The sequence below is a fragment of the Corvus kubaryi genome, unplaced genomic scaffold, assembly GCF_017639235.1.
Source record: "Corvus kubaryi isolate FWS band 111438036 unplaced genomic scaffold, C.kubaryi_AGA036_p1.0 133, whole genome shotgun sequence".
Taxonomy (NCBI): domain Eukaryota; kingdom Metazoa; phylum Chordata; class Aves; order Passeriformes; family Corvidae; genus Corvus; species Corvus kubaryi.
In genome coordinates, this window is record NW_024580667.1 from 35,825,220 (window position 1) to 35,847,951 (window position 22,732).

At 39.1% G+C, this 22,732-nt stretch overlaps 1 protein-coding gene across 8 annotated transcripts in view; it reads right to left on the reverse strand.

Annotated features, from left to right (window-relative positions):
• The window catches only part of MBNL2 (muscleblind like splicing regulator 2), a 90,520-nt gene extending 68,086 nt beyond the window's left edge, over positions 1–22,434 (reverse strand). For 3 of the 8 annotated variants that reach the window (XM_042043537.1, XM_042043510.1, XM_042043519.1), the window contains exons 1-2: positions 22,211–22,434; positions 366–1,189 (exon numbers count right to left, since the gene is read on the reverse strand). In XM_042043537.1, coding sequence (XP_041899471.1) covers positions 366–539 — 174 coding nt within the window. In that variant the 5' untranslated portion in view covers positions 540–1,189; positions 22,211–22,434. The remainder of the gene's footprint in view (positions 1–365; positions 1,190–22,210) is intronic. The other 5 variants (XM_042043546.1, XM_042043555.1, XM_042043528.1 and 2 more) reach the window with 3 other exon arrangements.
• Between the last annotated feature and the right edge of the window lie 298 nt (positions 22,435–22,732).

Genomic DNA, 22,732 nt, shown 5'->3' on the forward strand with positions numbered 1-22,732 from the left:
TATGATTTGTTTGTTTAAGACCCTGGGAATGGCCTAGCATTGTGCCACTGTGTATTTTCATTTACCACAAAACAATTATAATTCATAAAATGTACTCGGGAGAATACAATTGTCCTACCAGATGCAAGCAATTCTGTATCCCACAGTCACATGCAATTTTTGTAAACAACATAGTGACATTTGAAAAAAAAAATCCTTAGAAAGAAATATTAAAAGCTTCAATAAACAAACGTTATGATAAACAACATTTGTTTCAATATACATCTTTCTGATCAACCTGGTTTAGTTGTAACTCATCATTTCATATTTTACTTTCACTACAATGTAGTAGCATTTTCACTACACATGCAGGTTTGTTTTCTTACCTTTAAGGAATCAAAGCAGGCAATAACTCTTCCATTTTCAACCTGGCAACTTTTAGGGGGGTGTGCAAATTTGCATTCTTCATCAGAGCGTGAACAAGTTCCCCTCTGAAACTGCCTGCACACTTCTAATGTCAGCCATTTTGTATCTCTTACGGGAGCAACATTCAAAGCCATGATGAGAAGCTGATTTTGAACTTGTAAGTTGCTGTCAGGTGAATTATGCTGAAGAAATTTCCAAAACTAATGACAAAAGAAAGGGAGAGGAGGCAAAAAAGAAATAACTTCAAATCTAATTGAAAAGAAAGTTAAAAAAAAACAAACAGTGGGGGACGATTAACGATGTCTAACACACACAAAGCAGAACAAGCAGAGAAAGTTTATCAGCAAGCAGTCACTCATCAATCATTAAGTCCCGCTTGTAGACTTTTGGCTGGGAAAACACATGCTCAGACGCATTTCTGTCTGTAAAACACGTGAGTTTGTTGATTGTAATCACGGATGCACAGGTTTTAACCCAAGGTCCATCAATGCAATGGCACTCCTTGATAGAATAGCAGTCCTCGGATGGTTGCTTGCCGGTATTGATTACACAAGAAAAGCAATGCAGTCATTTGTTCATGTCCCAGGAATAATAATAATAATAATCCTTTTTCTGCTTTCAGTTTCCCATCAACTAATTGGCAAATGGAGACAGCTGAGGTATCTTCTGCCAGGTGTAAGGTGAAGGCAATGTCTGGCTGGCAAAGATGGGATTTTGAGAACACGGGCGTAGCAGTCCTCGCTCGTAAAAGTGACTTGGCAAAGGCACTTTTTAAGTCACTGACCTGACAAAACAAATACAGCATCAGTTCACGTGCAACTCATTCAAATCAACATTATGAAACCTACAGTCCCTTTTTATCAGATATTATAAACATACAGCCAAAGTTCACTCTTTTTTTTTCCAAAAAAAAAAAAGTCATCCTCCTTTGTGAAGTTACACGTGACAAGGGAATAACCAGTTGAAACATGTACTGTAGTAATATTCCAGGCAGCAACCCAAAAGTTGGGAATGATTTAAATAGATGAACGTGGCAGACACAATAATTACGCACGCTGGTTGTGAAACAATTCAATCTAATGTGCTCAGTCTCCAAAACAACATATAAGAATCTGTTTCCATTAATTTATCACTTGGCCCTTTAGATTGTGTTACTACATTATAAGTTGTTACTCATTATTTGTTCTTCCTTAGAAATGAGGATGGTAATGTTCTGCTCAGATTTTTTGTCTCCTTCTATTTTCTCAAGGGAAAAAAGCCCCACAAACAAAAAAAATGTCATTCCAAAGTTACAGGGAATAAAACTTTCCATATGGAGACAACAGAGTTAGTTTTCCCGTTAACCTAGAGGCTGTTTCATAAAGGCTTCATGAAAAGGCTCACCGCCAAGCCACCATGCTCTAATGAGTCCTTTCTGATATGAAGAAGTCCTTATCTAAATATTCCTTTGATTTAATTAGCTTTTGTGGACCTCTGCAAATACATTGTTCAGCATCAAAACCTCAGATTTCAATACGGCACTTAAACTATTTGGGGACTATAAAATATCTAGGATATTTTACAGAAAAACAGATCTGAAAATCAAAGGGTTAGATATTTTAAAAAATTTTAACCACTATAACTATATTTTATACATAGACAGTGAAACCATGAACATGATGTTTTCTTCTACCCAGCTTCAAAGGAACACAACTTTTACTTCGCAAATACCAGCCAGAAACAGTTGATGGATTATTTTTGTGCAAGAAAAAAGAAAAGGGGAAGGACTGGAATAAGTGAGATTTTAAAATGCATCAATAAAAATAGTTCTGAAAACACTGTCAGCTTTTCCATATCAGAACAATTACCATCCTGTGCTTGGATTCATCCGTCTTAATTGAAGTCAGTATTGTTAGTAATGTGAGTAAGAATTACTCACACCCAGTTTCGGGACCAGATCCCAGTTCTGACTTCTAGGTCTTCACATCAAAAGGTTTTTCTACTACTTCGTGATGCTACCAGAAGGGGTTTTACTATGTGACTGATTCTTACACCAGAACTTCCTACTTCTAGCATGAATAAAGGCAATGCAATGGTAATGGCTCAAAAATTCAGTTTCAAGTCCAATGTGCAAAAAGATGGGTCTGGATGACACTTAGATAGCTTTACCCAGTCATAAAGAATAACGAGGTGCAAGAGAAATAGTACATTTTGAAATAATTCTATGCAGTTATGGTATAGTACATAAATTACAGATTCCTCAAATTCAATATTCCGTCAATGTTGTCTGACAGCATCAAAGAAGAAAGGGATTAAGCTGAAAACATACAAAGAGGTGAGAAAATACTCATAATTGATGAAAAGGAAAGAGAGGAGGAAAGACAAGAAGAGCCTCTCCACAAGGGCTTGTTGAGCTGATAGCTTGTTGGGCTGATGATTTAGCTGGCTAAATGTAAAAGAGGAAATAGTCTCCCTAGAGCCACACATTCCAATTCAGAAATGTCAGTAATGGTTTTCAGCAAAAGATGTAGGAGACAGACGGAAATTTTGGGAAAAGGGTAAATGTTATACCGCACACTGCTGAAAGTCACAAGTAGTAATACTCTGCAGGGCTGCACACCATAAAATTGACAAAGCTGTTTCTCAAGTAGTAGGTGTTAAGACTGAAAAAAACCAGACACAGCACGCGGCAGCAAAGCAAACTGCACACAGTATAGAAATGGCAGTAGCCATGGTTTTTAAAAAAAGAAGTGCACAGCAGAATCACACACAAGATTTGTGAGACTACAGAAAGAATTAATATCAAAATGCATTTGTGGGGTGGAGGGTAGAAGAGTAAAATACAGTATCATCCTATTTCTTACCCTCATGCTACATGAAGATTTTCTAAAGAAAGGGAAGCATGAGAAGTTTGTCTCAGAAATCCACATCTTGTCAAACATAACAATGCCATCTGGTTTCTCAAGAGTCATCAAGTGCCCTGGGAGTTTCTACCGGTGCAAACCCAGGAGACAGAACTGAGTCGTTTCTGAAGGAGGCCATACCTTCAGCAGGAGTCAAGTGTGCACATGGTGAGGATAGAATAATCTGGAGTGCTTCATTCCTACCACTTACATGACCTACGTGTTCACAACCACATCCTAGGCAGCTGTCATACCTCTTCTGCCCGTCACCTGCACCAGGAGGATGAAGGAAGAGATGCAACCTTGAAAGCCTGAACGTGAGGGAAGCAAACAGGGAGAAGGGAAGAGAAAATACAAAACAGGGAATAAAATTATGGGACAAGCCAAGAAAAGTGGAATTCAACATACAAGGAAAGCACTCATGAGAAGGAAAAAATGGGAGAGGAAGGTAGGAAAACTAAATGGCTGGTTGTGAAACAGAAAGGAAGGGAGAGACTTCATAGGAAATGGAAGAAAGATGGAGAAAGGATGTGAACACTGGAGGAGAGAGGGACAAGAAGAAATTTTAGAAGGAAAGCAGACGAGACTGTGGTTACTGGGAAAATCCAGTAGTTTGAGTAAACAGGGAAGTAAATAAGGGAAAAGAACGGAATTTACATAAGAAAATATAACAACAACAACAATAATCCTCAATAAAATGCCTGCAAGGTCACAGGGCATTATTAACGTCATAGTTTACCCTGACCTTGTGTGTTGCAAAACCCATCCATCTGGAGAAAACCAGTGGCTCCAGCAAATGCAAACTCTGCTCTTCTTTCCACTACTTCTAACTGTGACCCAACATACCAGCCAAAGTAAGCTGTCCTCCCGAAACCAACGGCACCTCACCGGCATAAAGCCCTCAGCACTGTCCCTTATCCAGGCAGAAGGGTTTGTTTGGTTCGTGGATTTTTTTAGCTGTTTTGTTGTTATTATCATTAATGATCCCAACTCAAGACAACACTCCCCACTGTAGCTAAACAAACTATCAAAACTTACAAACTGACAACTGAGCTGCTAAATATACTTACTGAAGATGAAGGCAGTACTCAACATAAGAACAAATTCTTTTTGTCTTTTTACAACTATTATTGTTTATTTTCAGTCTCTCACACAGTTGAATCAATGGAATTAATCAAGAATGCACACTTACAAATGCAGTTTTTCGTATGCTAAGTGTATGAAATTCATGGACATGTATTTGTAAAAGCTATTTAGCTTTGGATCCCTTTTAGGATAAGCATCACTTCCCTTTTGCAGAAAGCTAGCAAGGCCTGGAAGAGTAGGAGGTCTTTGTCATGGTTAAGAAAAAAAGTCCTTTTAATTATTAAACAAGACAAAGCACACAGACACTAGAAAAAGTTCTCAGAGAAATATGGGGCAGCCAGCATTTTTGGAAATTGCAAGTGAATGCAAAGCCCTGCCCTATTACAAACCAGTTGGATCTCTCAGCTGGAAAATAAGAGCTCTTGCTATCTACAAAATATGAGGTGCTTTGGTACAGTAGTTTTATTATGCAGTATCTGTCTAATGGTGAAGCTGAGACTTCCTGGACATGATGTATTCATGCTTCAGTAGATAACAAGTAGTAATGAGCAAAGACATCATCTTCAAAAGTCATCTCTGCAGGTGATGACTTCCTGTAAAGGAGCAGAGTCCTCCACATGGTCTCACCACAGATCTCTAGTGCAACCACTAAGTCCACTCGAAAGGTGTTAAAACAGTTTTACACTTTTCAAGGTTTAAGCACTCTGTATTATTCATCACATTTAAATCTTCAGTAAGAGATGTCAAAACTGGGGGTCAAAATTTGTCCACATGATCCATATATTTTTTCTATAAATATACCAGGAACTCAAGAATTAGAAAGTTAGAAAACCCTCAGTTGTACTTAAAGGGGACTGTACAGTTTGAAGTATATAAACTTTTCTTTCCCAGACAGAAGAGATGTACTAAATATACTTAGCCTTACAAGTTTGATAATTTACAATGCTCTGTTTTAAAAACAAGGAAACAAAAAAAACCTCAAAAAACCCCCTCAAAACCCCAAAGACTCACTACGCTGTGAAAACAAGGTGAGCCTTCTCTAGGTCACCAGCAGGGAGAAACATGTTGACTTACAGACTGCTGCCCAAATTCAGTTAAACACATGAATTCAAGCAGGATAAAACTCACCTTCAGGACCTACCTACAGCCACCAAAACTGACCTGCTGGATATTCTAATGCCAAGAGAATTGGCATTAGAGTTGCCAAGAGTATTGAGAACTCAGTTTTCAAACCCACCATGCATATACTGCCACTCTTCAGAGACAAACTCTTTTCTTAGCCAAATGTGAGATCTTTTTCAGGAAAACCAAGGTCAACTCTCTAACCCCAGGGAACTGGTACTGTATAATTTTAAGCCCTTGACCCAAACCAGGTTGCTGCTACAACTTTTATCCACTTACACATAAACAAGAACTAACGTTGCTTTCTCCCAGAAAATCATGTTCACGGTCTTAAATATCAGATACTTTTTAACAAAGAAACAATAACAATAACCCTTCAGGAGACAGCAGGCACAAAGAATTTCATATTGAAATTCTAAGGTTTGGCTGGAAATTGGAAGCAGCAGAAAACAGGCTCTCTACCCTTAGACAGGGTTAACCATAAGCATCACTAGCTTCACACTTCACAGCACAAGTTCACCAACCAGCAATGTCTTGATCACGTACTACTTTAACTCATATTCTCATGGTGTTCCTGTTTGTTCAGAAAATTAACTGATGTTAGGAAATAATGTTTAGCCACTTCTTTCAGCCTGGACTTACTAGTGATTTTACCTGGTTCTGGTGATGTGGGACGAAACTAACCATCTCCAGATACCTCAGGACATCTGAAAACACAGATTAATCAATGTGCCCCACTCTACAGATGCATCTTCAGACTACTGACAAGAATTTTGTTCCTTCAAAAAGCTGCTGCTTCTTCAGCAGTTGACCTATTTGCAAAGGAAACTTGCTTTGCATTTCACTATGTTCACAGACAAAACCCAGTGGAAAGATTCCCTGCCTAAGTTTGACACATAGGATTGCTTCTGTAACCAGATTAAGTTACGTGTCCTGAACATTCACAATGGAAATACAGATATTTGAAGACTGACAATGACTGAACCCTCACCCTTTGCAGAGATTGAAGAGGCACGGACTCTGCTGGGCAAGCAAAGCCAGTTTATTGTACAAGTTACCAGCATTTTATAGTTTGGTACTTCTGGGCAAATCCATAGGCTCAAACCCTTTGTTTCGTCTCTGCTTCTTGTTCTTGCCTTGAGTTTTTATCTGTCCCATGGCTTTCGTGACACCAAGGCTAGAAGGTCTGAACAACTATCAGCTTTCGTCACTCTCTGGCTCCTATCAACCCTTATTCCAGGAAAAGGCATTCAAATCCCACGAAGTCATACCTCTTGTTTGCAGCTCCACAGTGGACTCCACTTTCAAATCATTTAGGACACAGACGTATGTTTAGGAGACACTGGCAGGTGCCTTAGTCCAAAAGATGGTGGAACTTGACTTCTGTTTTTCAACTAAACCTCATTCTAACACTCTTAAATGTCCTTTTTTCCCCCCATTGTTTGTGCTTTAAATAGCATTCAAGGCCTCCAAACAGAAGAGAAGCTGCACACCAAAGGACAGCCTCAACCCCACGAGCGCACTCCACTGTTGCTTCAAATTCCAGCTACTTGCCACTTCCTTGACTCCCCTGTGAAGTTCTCTCTTGAGCTCCCTGAAACTCCCTGCTGAGGAAAGCAAGGCTGCAGCTTAATCCCAGGCTACAGCTAGATCCGTTCTGATCTGCCTCATCGGACGCAGAATAACACAGCAGCATAAAGCCCCCTGCCTCACACGTGCCAGCCAACTCAACAGAGACATGGCCACCTGCTCATGTCCCACTCCCGATGGAGTAAGGAGCAGAGCAGGTAGGACAGGGCACCCCCTGCAGCAGGTCTGGCTCCTCTTTGCAAGCTCCTTTAGCTACAGTGCTGTATGCCCCAGGACATGCTCCCTGTCCCTGGAAAGCAAGGCTGGCTCTCAGGCATCATACGCTAATTTAAGCCTCATTGTACAAGATCCCCCACTAGCCAATACAAAAAAGATCCTACTTCAAAAGATGCTAACATGAATTAAATAGAAAACAAAGTAATTTTACAGACAAATGATGTGACGGTCAGCATGCTTGTTAATCACATTTGAATAAACTACATCTTAAAGAAAGAACATGCAGGAGATTTTCCTGGGGTGGATAGGCTTTTCTCATCCCATCAGCTTTCCAAACTGAGAAACAGGACCAGAAGTGATGCAACACTACAGAGGTATCATTCATGAGTAAGTGCTATGCCAGATTTGTATTCTTCTCCTTAAATCAATTTCTAATATTCATCATTTTTATACGTACTCTTATACTAGGTATCTAGTAAGACTGGACAATGCACAGTAGAGGTTAGTAGTGTCTGCATAGTTATGTAAAAAGACACCATTAAAACCAGAATCAAGCTTTTAGCTCTTCTCCAAACTATTGTGAAGTCACAAAAAATAAAATTCCCTAAATTCAAGAAACAAGAAAAAACAGGACAGGTTTCCATGAAACATCATCCATTCTTTGATGGCAAAATATGAATGGGAAATCCTTCTGTCACCATAACATTTTTAAGAAAAGCCATTGAATTATAGTGGAGCACAATGAATGCATTTTCTTCTACAAATTTCAAATGAAAGTTATGAACATTTCTTTAATCACTTTCAGGGCTTTTTTTCCACTTTAGATGTTAAGCAGCTCCCACTTGGCATTGAGGAAACCAGTATTGCTCAAATGAGAAAGAAGCCACAACTGGCATATCGGGGAAGCAGCCCACTTGTTTGATCAGATGGCTGGTGGCCAAAAATACTAAAATTCTAATCCTGGGTCTTGTATTAATTCAACATGAACCGAGCTGAAGTCAAAAGTGTCAGGACTTACAAAAGCACCATTATTTATTTTATTTGCTCAACTTGGAGATTAACTATTGCAACATCTCTTTGCCTGTTATACAACCAGCAATGAACACTCGTGAACGGTAATTCAGATGAACACTTTACACAGAGACGATCCTAACCATTTTAGTTAAGCTGACTGAAGTCCAGGGACAGACTAGAAAACACCAGTCTGCTTTATTTAGACTGAGCATGACCTTCAGATCAGTTTTGCTAAATGAGCCATATTTGCCTTGTCACGATCACTAATGTGCCAGGTTCAGGCTTTTTAGTATGTCCCACACTATTTACAGTATGGCAATGAGCTTCTTGTTAAAACCTGCCGGTTCCCTTTGAAGCTGGCTTTACAATTTAATAACACTAATGTCCTCTGTCCCTGGGGAAGTAGGTGAGGAGGAAGGTGTACCACTGACTGTAAAACAACCGACACAGCCTGGGACCTTTTCAGCAACACACTGTACTACTTTGTTAATGGACCATGAAATATTTCTGCTGAACTTCAGGTCTGTGGATGACTACAGCCCACAAGACTCTTTTCTAATATCAAAGTGCTTCGAAGTCATGCTGGAAAACGAATGCTTATGATGCTTCAGTTAAAATGAAATTGTAGAAAAGAGTTTTCTTCTTCTAGAAAACTACTTTTGTTTTTATTCTACTCCTCCTCTCTTGGTTTGTACCTACTCACAGTCTCTAACTTGAACGCTTTCTAAGTCCAAATTAACCTGATTTTATCCTCTAGGTGTATGAATTTCATACACAGAATTCTGTTCCCACCTTGACAAGAGGGCAAAAGCAATTTCTGTTTCTGTGCCTCGGCAAGCAGAGTTAATCATCCCCAGCAGCAATGACGTTACCACTTGGCCTCTTGTGGACACAAATGTTTTGATTTTGGCAGAGTGCAGCACGTAATAGCTATTAATCAAACCCAATTCCCCAGAAAAGGTACCCCAGTGCATCAGGAGCTTCCACTCACACCCAGCTGCAGACATGCATTGTATTTATGGTTTTTTAGGACTGTAAAATATTTATAGAAAAGTGTGCTTACGTACTGAGAAATTTTTATAGACTGACATGATCAAATGACTGTTCTCACCTGCCAAAGGACCGATAACATGCTGTTACACAGGAGCACAATCTAAAAGAGCTCAGGCTGTTGACAATTTTCTATTTTCTCTAGTCCAGTTTTGCACTAAGAAGGCAGAACTCTTGCCGGGGTATTTGTTTATGTGACAAACAGGACCCCTTTGCAATGAAAGACAAGGGTAAGTCTGAATAAACCAAGGACTCTATGTAAATTAATGACATGTTGAATTCACAAGCTGCGCATGTTTTAAGACTGCCAATAGCATTATTAATTACACACTCCAGCAAATTACCCAGCTCTAGGAAGCTGCATGGCACATCCAAAGCAAGCTCCTGAGGGCAGCAAGAGCACTGTCTAATGCTATTAACTCCAACTGCCTCTTAAGTGCTAAACCCATTCTGCTGAACAGACTTCCTACACAAAATTCAAGGAGCATCACTGTTCTGAGATAAAATACCTGCATTCCTGTGCCATTTTCTCCACCTTTTACCTGAGTACAGGATAACAACACACACAAGGATGACCTCAGCAGATGAGCTGAAGAGTCCATCTTGCCCAAAATGGAGCCTATAACGATGGCTAATACTAGATGTCCTCAGAAGAGTGCAGAACCAGGGCACGCAGAGCGTGATAATTTCCATGAATTTTCTCCCAACAATCTGTAACTGATGTCTTTGTATTTAATAGGTCTCACTGTATTTTTCTTCCATGGATTTCCTCAATCCCTTTTTAAATGCTGCTCTGTCAGAAATGTCCTTTATAATGTGCATGAAAAGTAGGATACCAAAAGGAAGCCTGACTGGTTCTCACAATTGTTGACAAAAGCATAGGCTCTCAGGAGAGGAACATGGCTATAGAAAGAAGCACTTCAGGACTTCTTTGGAGATTCACAAAAATGTGAAAACCACATTTGCAGCTGGGAGTAAGATGACTGATTACAAAACCCTTCAAGAGCATCTGTGTTGTTCTCTCAGTACCCCTGAATGTGTTAAACTAAAAGCTCCAGCAAAAGTGGAGCTTGGAGAAAAAGACTTTTAAAACCTACCACAAGAGTAAGAAACACCAAGACCTCTTCCTCTGCACCCCAAGCTGCATCCCCTAGGAACACTCCCAGAAGCAGGAATCTTTCTTAGCAATCCAAAGGAGAAGGAAGAAAACCTGAGAGTCTGCCTAGAGGAGCCTAAGCAAGGCCAGACCCAAAGCATTTCACAAGCATCTCAAACGTATTTTGGAAGAAGTGACTTATCACAACGGCAAAGTGCTTTCTGCAGGGAAAAGGAAAAACCTCAATAGTGTCTTTAGTACTCAGCGGTTGCCCAAGCAAGCCTTCATCAGAGTCCATTTTACCACAAGGATTCAATCCCCTTTCACTCCATTAGCAACGCACATGTAACACACAACACCAGTTTTATTTACTTCCAAAACTACAGAAGTCCTCATGAAGCAGAACATATGCAAGTGCTTTACTGCTTAAATATCTCACAGGACATACTGCAAAGCCTGATCAGGCATCTATGCCAGAATACTTCATATCTTACAGCAGTTAAAAAGACGGAACAGCAACCTAACTTTAAAGTCACCTATAGAATAGCAGATAGTTAACAAGTACCTTCAAAGATTATTTATTTTCGTATTTTTTTAAATTGTGTTTTTATATTAGCATTCAGAGAGCAGCTGAAATCTCCCACTAAAAAGCTATTTTTTCAAAAATCCTTCCCAGCTAAGAAGAAACCAGAAATGGGGGGTTTGGCATGGTCTTGAAGAAAAAAAGGCAGCATTTAACAGGTTATTGGTCTCTTTTGAAGGTAGGTTGCCTTTTTGTGTTGTAAACAGAGATGGCTTCCTGCCTGATTATCTTTGGTCCTCCAAGGTGAATAAAGAAAATATTTAATCACTTTCCATGTGGAGATGGCAGTAAGAAAACTTATTTTCAAAATTCATGCATTTGTCCACAAGAAAAAACAAACAACAAAAAACCCCTACACAAACCCAACATTTAAAACTTTAAAGGCTACCTGTGTTGCATTTGACAATACACAATGAAAGCTCATTCTTTCTGGAATAAAATTAATTTGCATTTAGTGAACCACTATTCAGTTGTCAAATAGTTATCACAAGTTCAAGAAAGAGAATGCTTTTCCTCTAAAACTGTTTTTGCAACTGGTGGCAGAGAAGCAAAGAAGAGCTTTTCTCATATGACTGGCAACTTCTGGTGAATGTCTGTTTTTGTGGAAATCTTGAATACTTCTATGTAATCCTGAGGCAAATAATGGAGTTACAACTAGAAGGAGTGCACAATAACTGTCTGCAGACATTGCCTACCAAGTAAACACTTTTTTTTTTTCCTGAGCTCCAGGATGACGAATTTTGGGTTTGGTGTGCAGTACTGCCACTGACCTTCCTTTTTGCTTGAGCACCAATTAAGAAGCACTGACCCAATAAAAATGGGTCATATTGATCTGTTGTTTTGATTTGTGTAATGTCTCCCTCAGTCCAAAAACTCACCACCCATTGCCACTTGAAGAAAGTTACTTTTCAACTCAGTTTCATTTTAGAAAATAACCTTTTTTTTTTTTTTTTTTTTACTTTATAACTAACAGGAGATAAAGTACTTAAACACAAGCTACACAGAAATAAACATGGAAAGTTTATTGGACCACAGTAAGGACATTGGATGAGTTTATACTCATTTTTCTGCCATGTGTATAGTTAATTTGTCTATAACAATAAAAAGGGGATATAAACTACATTCAGATTTCTGTAAAGAAAAAAACCTCAAACCACAACAAAAAACTCCAGCCAGTATCTTTGAAAAGCAACTAAAATATATAGTCTTTGTTTTAATTTCTCTTAGCTTAAAAGTTGAAAAGGGAATGGATTCAGGCAGCCATACTGACAGGTTAGGAAATGTTAGTCTATGTCCCAGAGCCAGGCACATCCCTACCTTAAATAAAAAATTTTTCTCAATATTCAAATTACAATCTCTATTTTAACTCAGCTATTTATTATGAAAAGAGAGCAGTAGGAATAAAAAGACTTTAAAACGTTGAAAAATCAAGAGCTTTCGTCCTTTGACACAACAAATTACAATGTTTTACAGTGAAAACCGAACACATTTCCTCTAAATGGTTTGACACAGCCCTTTTCCAGACCTTTTTCTACTATCTCTGCTTGCCTGTAACTGCAGAGATTTCTTCGTCCTCCTGGGAATGGCAGAACAGGTAAGCACAGCCTGGCATTCACCAGCACTTCCAAAGCAGTGGAGACTCTTCTGACAACTGAGCACAAGCAACTGGCTTTTGGCAAGTGACCGTTTCCTGCTCACATTGCAGTGGAAAATTTGGACTGGTTAAAGTAAGTCTTGACATTTTTGTCCTTTTCAGAAGCTTAATTCATTTGTTGTAGTTCAAGTTTAGTGCCAGAAGGATATTTAAAGACACACTTTACAGTATGTATTGCCTTGCATAACTTCTGTGTTAAATCATAATTCAAGAGCTTCCTTTAACCATGCACAAATATCACCTCAATATACAACGCTATATTTGAAATACAATGTCAAAATTTCTGTGTTACAAAGTGAATAAATTGCAAAAAAAGAAAAAAATAAATTGGATGCAGTCAAGTAAGTAACATCATTAACACCACTCAGAGATAAAAAAAGCTATATAAACATAAGAAGTGGACTGCTGCTGTTATGCTTACACACATTTCTATTCCAAAAACAACTTTTAAAAAATGACTTAAATGTGTGTTTTGAATGTGCCTCATTTTAGTGCAATATTTCACTGAAGATTTATAAATGATAAGAGATTTTATAACTTCTAACCTTCCACCTATCCACACTCTGGCCCCTGACACCTGGTAGGAATTCCTTCCATTTCATACAACATTTCCAGGATAAAACAGGTGAGACATAAAATCAAACCAGACCAGAAAATAAAACCCAAACCAAAATAAAAAAATAAATTAATGAACCACCTCGCTCGCAGTCAAAGTTATGCCCTCCAGTAATCCTCTCCAACTTTACGGGCTGCAAAGTTTACACTACCAATATTTGGCTTTGACAGAGATATCCACTTTATTACAATGCATAGATTCTAGAAATCCTGAAAACCTACTTGAATGGCTCTTCTCCACATTTATTCTTCTGCTCATCAACAGTAGCAACCATGGTACCACGTTATAGCAACTGAACAGGACTGTCCACTACAAAAAACCAACCAACCAAACAAAACCAAAACCAAACCACAACAAACAAACAACAAAAACAAAACAACAACAACAACAACAAAAAAAAAAAAATCAAAAAAACCCCACATCACACAAACAAAAAATCCCCACAAAACCAAAAAAAAAACCCAAACCAAACCAAACCCATCCCCCCGCCCAAAAAACCCCAAAAAACCTTGAAAAAGCCTCCACACCCCCAAAAAATTATACCCTGAAAAGACAGAAAAGAGAGACAACAAAGATGCAGTGGTATTCTAGCTCTATGCTTTCTTACAGAAAAAGATCACTCAACTTACATAATGGGGGCTGTAAATTTAATTATGGTTCTCTAAAGTTGAATGGAAATCCACAATTTAAGGTCCCATGTTTTCGCACCAGTTGAACAAAGTCCATCAGGAAAACAATTAAAGAATAATCCTGCATGATGTAACCTAAATTTCCTAACTGCAAAACTGGAGTCAATATAGCCACACTAATAAAACAAAATACTATTTTGAAATCAGAAAAGTAGAAACCCCTCCACCAATTTTAAAGTCCTATTTCAGGAAAATCATTTTTATCTTCCAGTGAAGCACTTCAAAGATTATAATCATCACATTTACCTTTCCCCTAAGTCAAAAGTATGCTGATGTTTTGGTGACTGGAGACGCAGATGGGTGAGATACAGGTGGTTAACTTCACCAAAGCAGAATATTACTATCAGTCTGTTTTAATTTCATTTCTCTTGAAGAAAAAAAAAAAAACCCAACAACAAAAAACCCCCAAACCACCACCACCTCACCCTGATTCCTATTAGAAGAATCTTCAATTTTAGGGACCCACTACAGAACCCTACTGCAGCACAGCTCTCTTCCCCATTTCACTGGACGTCTGAAAACATCAAGTGCATTTCATAAAACCTTATCACCTACAAGTACGTTTACAAGCAACTGTCAGTTTTTATTAAGGAGTACAATTCTGACAATGGTAGGGAAGAGCTAGGAAATACAAATCCTAAAAGCTCAAAACTAAGAAAAATGAAAACAAATGAATCATCTCATCTTTGTAACCTGATGATTTTTGTGGAACCCAGTTATCATGATGACTTAGGCCTTATGGACGTTAAAAGAAATTTAATTTAAAAGAGCAGTTAAAGTGCTAAACATTTGCAGACAGTATGAAGACTAACGTCAGAGCAGAAGTTCGCAACAAACTTACAAGATTAAATATCATGTTTTACTTCTAATAATATACTGTAATTTTCATAATTAGGTCTGCGAAAAGAGTTTCCTTCTCTGCTTTGCAACGATACCCATAAACAATAAGAGAGTTTGCAGTTAACGTAAAATTTTTGCAAAGTCATACCTGAAGCCAACTGTGAAGAGTTACAAAAGGATCTCATGATAACGAGTTCACTGGGCGATAAGATGACATCAGTTTAACATAAAGATAGGCAAAATAATGCAGATGAGGAAAAAACCAGACAAATAATGAATAGTAAACACACAGCACTAGGTTCCAACAAGACACTGCTACAGAGGAAAGATCATGTGGACATTACAGGCAATTCAACAAAGACTTCTGCAAAATATTCAGCAGCTGATGGGAGCATAAAACAAGCAGAACATTTTGCACTATCAAAGGAAAACAAAAAAGAATTAAACTACTGTGTATAGTCATAGAGCATGTAACTCTGGAATGATGAAAGAGTAAAAGAACAGTAACAGCACCATCAGCACTGTGGAAAGGCTTACATGTACAAAGAGGCAACAGCAAGGCTTTTGACAACAGAAAGAATACGAAATTCATATAGACTGATGATGAGGACCACCAGATTTTGACTAGGAGGCAGAGAATGCTCAGTCATTTACCAGTGCCATGGAAAAGACAACTATTTTTGCACACAGCAAACAGCACAAGGGTGAAGTTAAATGGCAGGTGATGCGCTGAAGGTCAAAAATACCAACAAGTTTAAAAATAGCTTTTCACTTAAAAATCAGATTATTTAAATAGTCCTCAGAATCAACAATGGCTACTACAGTTGGGAAGGAAAGCCCTCCTCAAAAAGCTTCTCACCCCTGGTAGCTCAAGCCATGTGCCAGTCCAAGGCACTGGTGTCTTCAGCTTATCCTTCTGCCTTTTTCATTTTTGGATGACAGCTCCTTACAAGAGGCCTAGCTCTGTAACCAAGACTGGCTATAAATCCATAGGGACACAGTGATCCTCAAGCCCTACCGCAAGAAACTCAACACTTTCATCTCCTATTTCAAACAAATGGATTTCAGAGATGACAGACTCATCCCACCTAGCTTTTGAGTACTTAAATGAGTCACTGGTGATCAAAAAGCACTATCTCCTTTACCCTCCTTGTGCCAAAAGGGAGACAGGCACCTGGGGTCACCATGAAGCCACCAACCTAACTGGACAGACACACGCCTACAAGGACTGGCAGATGGACTGTGCCACTGGCTCTGCACTCCAGAGGAAAGATTTACCACCTTGAGAGAGCAAACAAACCCAAGCACAAACACATTTGCTCTCCAGCCCTATTCTCTCCCCTTTCAGTTGTGTCCTCCTCCTCAAGAAACCGTGGAAAGAACCTGGGACAGAACCAGAGTGAAGAACCAATAGAGGTGAGAGGGACTGCATCCCTCGTGCCCCACAGAAGTGTCCAACCACTTCCAGCTCTGCAGATGAGGTCCAGGTCCAGGACACAGATTCAGTTCCAGGTATTGCTCTCCAGCTCCTCCCACCAAGAGGGAAGTCGTGGCTTCTTACAACTTAGGACCTTTTGCACCAAGGATTAAGCTGAAGGCTTGTTCCCCGCTGGCGTTTCCACTTCAAAGAGCTGCTACTGTGGATACTAAAGCCTTTGAAAGTGGCCTCACTGCACAGTCCTGAGCATTAAATGAGCTCTTTAAAAAAAACCCGGGGGGGGGGGGGAAGTGGAAAGTGCACTGGCTTTATAAACACGTCAGTGGGACCACTTTCCAAGCCTTTCATGCCTTCTCCAATGTGACAGAGAATATCTTACGAGTTTTTAGCCACCACCCAAACTCCCTTAAAATTATGGCAATAAAGCAATCCATCCCCAAAGTGTTTCTGAGCATTAGCAGAGGGCAACTAAAATACAAAAGGGAATTGTAAAAAAAATACACACGAAGCAAGAAAGTTTTTAAAGACAAGCACTAGACTCCAGGACAGCGGCGCGCCGTGCTGCCAGAGCATGTTCAGCATGCCAATAAGGACTGCAGCACTGCAATCCCCAGCACCAGCAGCCCACGCACCGACGTCCTCCTCTGCAAAAGCCTCCTGCCAGCTGGAGAAGGTGCCCGAGGCCACACCACTTTTTGGCTACAGAGTGAGGAGACGAAGGTGGGAAAGCTGGCATTGTTCTTCTCATGGCAGAGAGAGGCTGCAGAGGGGATGCTGTGCCACAGGTGAACACAGCCATCAGAGAAATCCCTTATGTGTTATCACAGCCTTTTAAGTAAATAAGAGCGAGGCAGTGCTGAAGTCCTGAATCATTAACTGGGTGCAGAGGTATGGTCCTGCCAGCAGCAAGCCTGCCTGTCCGGCCAGGGGCACAGCCAGAGGGGTCTGCTGACAAACCAGTGCAGCTCTAGGCTTGAAATACGCATTTAGCTGCTGATAACAGCACTGCAGACAGTCTGAAAAGTGGAAGGAAATAGGCAAAAAAGATACAAATGGACTAAAACATGGCTTTGCTGTCCTACGAGACAGCCACTTTCCCCACCTCAACATTAGCAGGAGTGTCCCACAGAGAGCTGCCAAAGGAGACTGTGAAGGCACAAGCCTGACATGCTGAAACCCAGCATTGAAAGATCATCCTTCTGAGCAATGGAAAATAATGGAAATCTTGTCACTTGGAAATTGTAGGTTAGTTTTAGACTAAGTTCAAAACACTGCCCATGATACCCATAAAGTGCAAAAATCATGACAGATTCTGAAAACTAGGGGCTGGGGGACTGAGCCATTCAGCGTACCTGAAGAATATATAACAGAGCATTAGGGGAAGAAAAAACCAAAACGAGCACAAAATTCCTCAGAAACTCAAGTTAAAAAGTATTCAGTCTGGACAGGAGAGAACACTAGAGGGTTAATAAACCAAAAAATTATTTACCAGGCCTCTGTGAAGTGATCATACACAAAAAACATACTGAGAAGTTGCCTTCAGAATTCCCACCAAAAAAAAAAGAAAAAGGCATTTCTAACCAAATCCTAGCTTTCTCCTTCCATAAAACTGCCATGGGAAAACATTTCTGCATTTTTCCTTACTTGTACTCTCTGATTCTGCCGACTGTCAGAGGTGCTATACTCCCTGCAGGAGAGATTTTACAGCTCATGAACCTCCAGACTGACCTTGTCTCTATTTATGAGTTCAGCAATGCATGATACCCAGATTGTCCCAAAATGTTTATCATCCACTCAGAAACTGATGAAAAAAATCATTGATCTAAAATGAAAAAATTAATAGAGTCTGATATGAACCATCTGCTCCTATTTCTTAATCCACTTCTTTATGCAACAACTGTATCACTTAATCCCTCCCACTGTCTTTATTAGCTATTGTTTTTGTAGTACAAAAATCACGAAGATGGAAAATTATATTTTTATGAGTGTGTGTGTATATTATGTATGTCTGTATGTGTTTGTGGACATATATCTAGGGACGAAAAAGGAGGGAGAAAAAAAGAAAGAAAAAAAAGAAAATACTAAGAAGAGTGTGAACCTCTGTGTTTTATCAATTTGTTTACAGCTGAGCTCTTCTAACTGGCAAAGGTTCAGGTATCACAAGCCCACCGGGTCCTTTGCCAGACTTACGACTCCAGGAATCCGACAAGTCTTCTGCAGAAGCAGCAAACTGCACACTGGCAGTTCTCAACAGCTTTAGTATTCATCAGTAGCACAAAGAGTCCCCTACATAATTAGTATTTCTTTGTGTTAGTTATAAGGATTTTGCATACAATCCCCTGTTAGGTATGCTCTTCAATCTTCACAGCCCCAGACTTTTCCCTTTTTAGCATGCCCGAAATACTGAACTAAGAACTTGACATCGCCAGCATTATCGGAGAGAGAGCTCGGCGTTTTAACGGCCCTGTTACAAAAGAATAATAAAAAATTGTGGCGATTAGGAAGTTGGCAGATTCTAGAAAGGGGCTGCATAACTTCTTTCTCCTCATGCACCCTCTACTCCAAATAGAGCCAGAAAGTTTGGTTTTAAAATAAGGCTTTTTAAAAAGAAGACTCTGTATATCAATAATCAACAACTGTCACTGCATTTGCTAATAATGTATAAGGAGATTAGTTTAATTAGTCAAACAGTTAATACTGCTATTATTTGAACTAGTTTTCAGCACTGACACTCTTGAAATGAGTTTTATTTTCCTCAGGCTATAATTTCAGCCTGTTTACAGACCAGTTACATAGCACTGGTGCACATTAGTTAACCATAATACATTGTATTACACATTTCAAATTAGCTTCACCATCAAAGGTTTTAAAAAGAAAATACAGACTATCAAATTTTAAAACAAGTGATTTAGCTCGCTTTTGCTAAACTTTTGTAATGGCCATATTCATAAAAAGAGGGAAAAAATAATCTGACTTAAAAAAAAGTGTTTCTTCCCCAGAAGAGAAAAAACAATCCTTGAAGTCAGAAATTTCTAGTAACATTAGGAAGCACGGTATCACAAATAGCTATCATGTAAAATTTAAGTATTAGCAATGTGTTAAAACTTTATGCAAAATAATTAATAAGTAATTTCAATTAAACACTAAGTCTTTTTCTCATCTCTTAATATTATAAAAACTGAATATTTCACAGAGCTTTTACAAATAAACCTAGTACGGATTATTTCTGACATACTTCTGAGCAACAGAGAAGAAGATTCATTCACAGCAGTGGTGATACCCGAGTGCCTGAAATCCCACGCAACATTAAGAGGCATTTTTCTTGCTCAGGAAAAAAAAAAATTAAAAATGATAGCACACAATTATCTCACATTTCTGTAAAATGTACACTTACAAATGAAGAAGTTGATTCGCCTTTAAAAATGCTCTATTGTCAAGCACTGTACTTCAGGACCTCTAACTCATTAGAAAATTCTACCTTCAGAAAATAGAGAGTAATTCTAAACAAAGTAATTATTCCTTGAAAACAGACGGACTGCACACTGTAAGGTTACCACACTAATAGCTCTGATGAAATACACAGAGCAATTAAGCAGAAAAGATACTACTAAATGAAAAGCGGCACCAGAATCCGGTCCAAAATACTTTTAGTACCAACTGTTTACATAATAAATGTAAATACAGAATATTTAGTATCATCTCTACTCTCCAAGAGGAAGGTTCATTTACCTAAGCATATAAAGTAGTAGCATATATGCACCTTGACCGGGAAATAATTTTTTAAATCCTTTTGTCATTTGATTGTCTGTCAGTAGTTTGACACAAACTACTTGACTAAGGGATGAATGCAAATTTTCACTTTGGTAGTCAGGCATAACAAGGATAACTCTATATATTGTGATCTTCAAGGTATGGAAGCCAGACAACTGAAATTACCTGAAAGTAAGAGACTGTCTCTAAACAGGAGACTGAAAAGTTTTTTCTGAAAGTTGTGCAGGAAAATAGCTTTACTTGCAAAAACTAAATACTCGTCTCATATTTTATAGCTTGAAAAAGCTTACTTTACTTGCTTCTAATTGTCAGTCTTTGCCTCACATGCTTAACACAGTCTCCACACAAACAACATATTTAAGCATCAATAGTGATAGAGAGTTAAACATACATATCCATACCCTACGGATTTGTAATAACAACACTCTACATGTGTTTCATTTGTTAGCAGAGCTTGAAATTCTCAGAAGAGACAAGGTTGATTTTATGTAGAAGACTGTAGCATTCAAAAATAACCGGCTCATGACCTGAGTATGTGTCAACAACCCAGCCACAGGTCTCCAGCAAGTACTTGGCCAGGGAGCAGGGAAGTCATATCAACCTCCTCTGAGCAGTCAGCTGTGAGGAACTGGGAGGTGACATCAAGAGTTCTGAGTACATGTCCTGTACTTCTCCTTGAAAAATGGGAGGGGCGATGGACAGTTGGTCTAGCAGGGCCTACTTGCTGCAATACTACTAAAACTAGTGTAGCTCATTCCTAGGATAAGGAAATCTTGAAACTTTCCCCCAAAAATTACATCACTAAAAAGGTTTTCTTAGGCAGCAAAAGGTTCTTCCTCAGTACATACACTTATTGATCTTCCTCAGTACATACACTTATTTTTTCTATCAACATCCTATCTGAATATAAGTATCTATATGCAGTGAACATAGCTACTACAGGATAGATAAGAAGACAACATATTCTTGCTGTCTCACTAAATGCTAATCTTAGGGGAAAAAATTTAAAAAACCCAACTATATTATATACTGTACATATAAATGATGCTGCTATAACACAAATGAAGTCAGCATGTTAAATCAGGTCATCCATGAGTGACATCCTGAAAAGTACTGAGCATCATCAATGCATATGGCAGTCTGAGAAAGCTGAAGAGGCTTCAGCATATCACAGGATGAGGAAATGTTCTCAGAGCCCTCCTGCAACATGATGGTAAAGTTTGCTTCCTATCTAACAAATAATAGTAACAACTAAAAACTACTCTATTCTTCCAGAGTTTTACAGACTTCTGCCTAAATATCTCTTCCTTCTCTCTAGAGCATTTAACATAAATATTCTCCATTCCTTCCTGAGGCTCCTCCTCTGGAAGAAAGTTGATGTGCCTTAGTACAGTGAAATCATTGCTCTAAAAGCCAGCCTGCTCATTAAATTATTCTGCTAGCTGTGTGTTCTCTCATTAAAAATGCATAAAGATCAGATAATTGCAGCACATAATATCAACCTTGTTTTCCTTGTTTTCATGTACAGGTTCTGTTTTGCTGCCAAGACAAAGACCTGGAAAGGGCAGCTTTCTACAATAAACTACAATATGAAAAATTCCCCTGGCTTTCGTTGAAGAGGACAAGGAATCACAGCGCAGCCAAAAACACCCATACTTTTATAACAGGGTAAAATACTGTAATCTCATATACTCCTACAAATCTAAAACAGGCAGTCTTGGCTTTAATTAAAGCTTCCGATAGGGAATTATTTAGATCAGCCAGTCTAATTCACCTAAATCTTCAAACATAGCTGCTATAAACTTCACAGATTTCCAGGGTGACTCCTTCTCCTTCTTAAAGCTAGGCTGCACTTCCAGACAACAACCCAGCTAAAAATCCAATTAGGGTAGCAGCACTTCTGAAACACACTGACCTATTTCTTTTTTTACTTGTTTTAATATGCATATACTCATGTTCTATTTCTGAAGAGAGCTATTTACACTGGAAATTAATACCCTTTGAAAACAAGTTACCGTAAAATCCACCTATTTTGCCCAAACAGCATCTATTCACGGGGGAAACAGTGTTTCCCTGACTCCCCCAAGCAACACATACAGTATGCAGTATACTGCAGCAAACTCTTGAAACATTCGATAAAAGACAACAATCCTCCTACCTTGTTTAGCCCTGTCTATTCGACACATTTCCAACGTGAACAGGAACATCTGATATAAACAAACACCCATATCTTTCCCATCGCATCATGGTAACTAATTCTCACACGAAATGATGAGCAGCCTGTAATGTTTTGGCTTTTTTTCTCAGAAAGCCTTGTGACTTATCTGGGGATTTTTCCCTCAGATGATGAAGCAAAGACACAGCCTAAACTCTGTTGCTGAAAGACTGCAGCCCTTCCTTCTCACAGAGCCCTCCCAGCATAAGGCAGCCAATCACACCCAGCTTCGTCAACCCTACTGCTCTTAAACTGATCCTAACGGGATGATTGACACAGCAACACAGCACTTCTAATGTGTAAAAACAATGCATCCATACTGATGAACCAGGAATTTCCCTCGCACAGGGAAGGAGTTTTACTGCTGAGGTAAAGTGATAGCTCCATGAAATAACATACGCAGCAAAAGCAAACAACTCCTTTTCCCACCACTGCAACAGCAGCTACACCATTTCTTGCACAAGG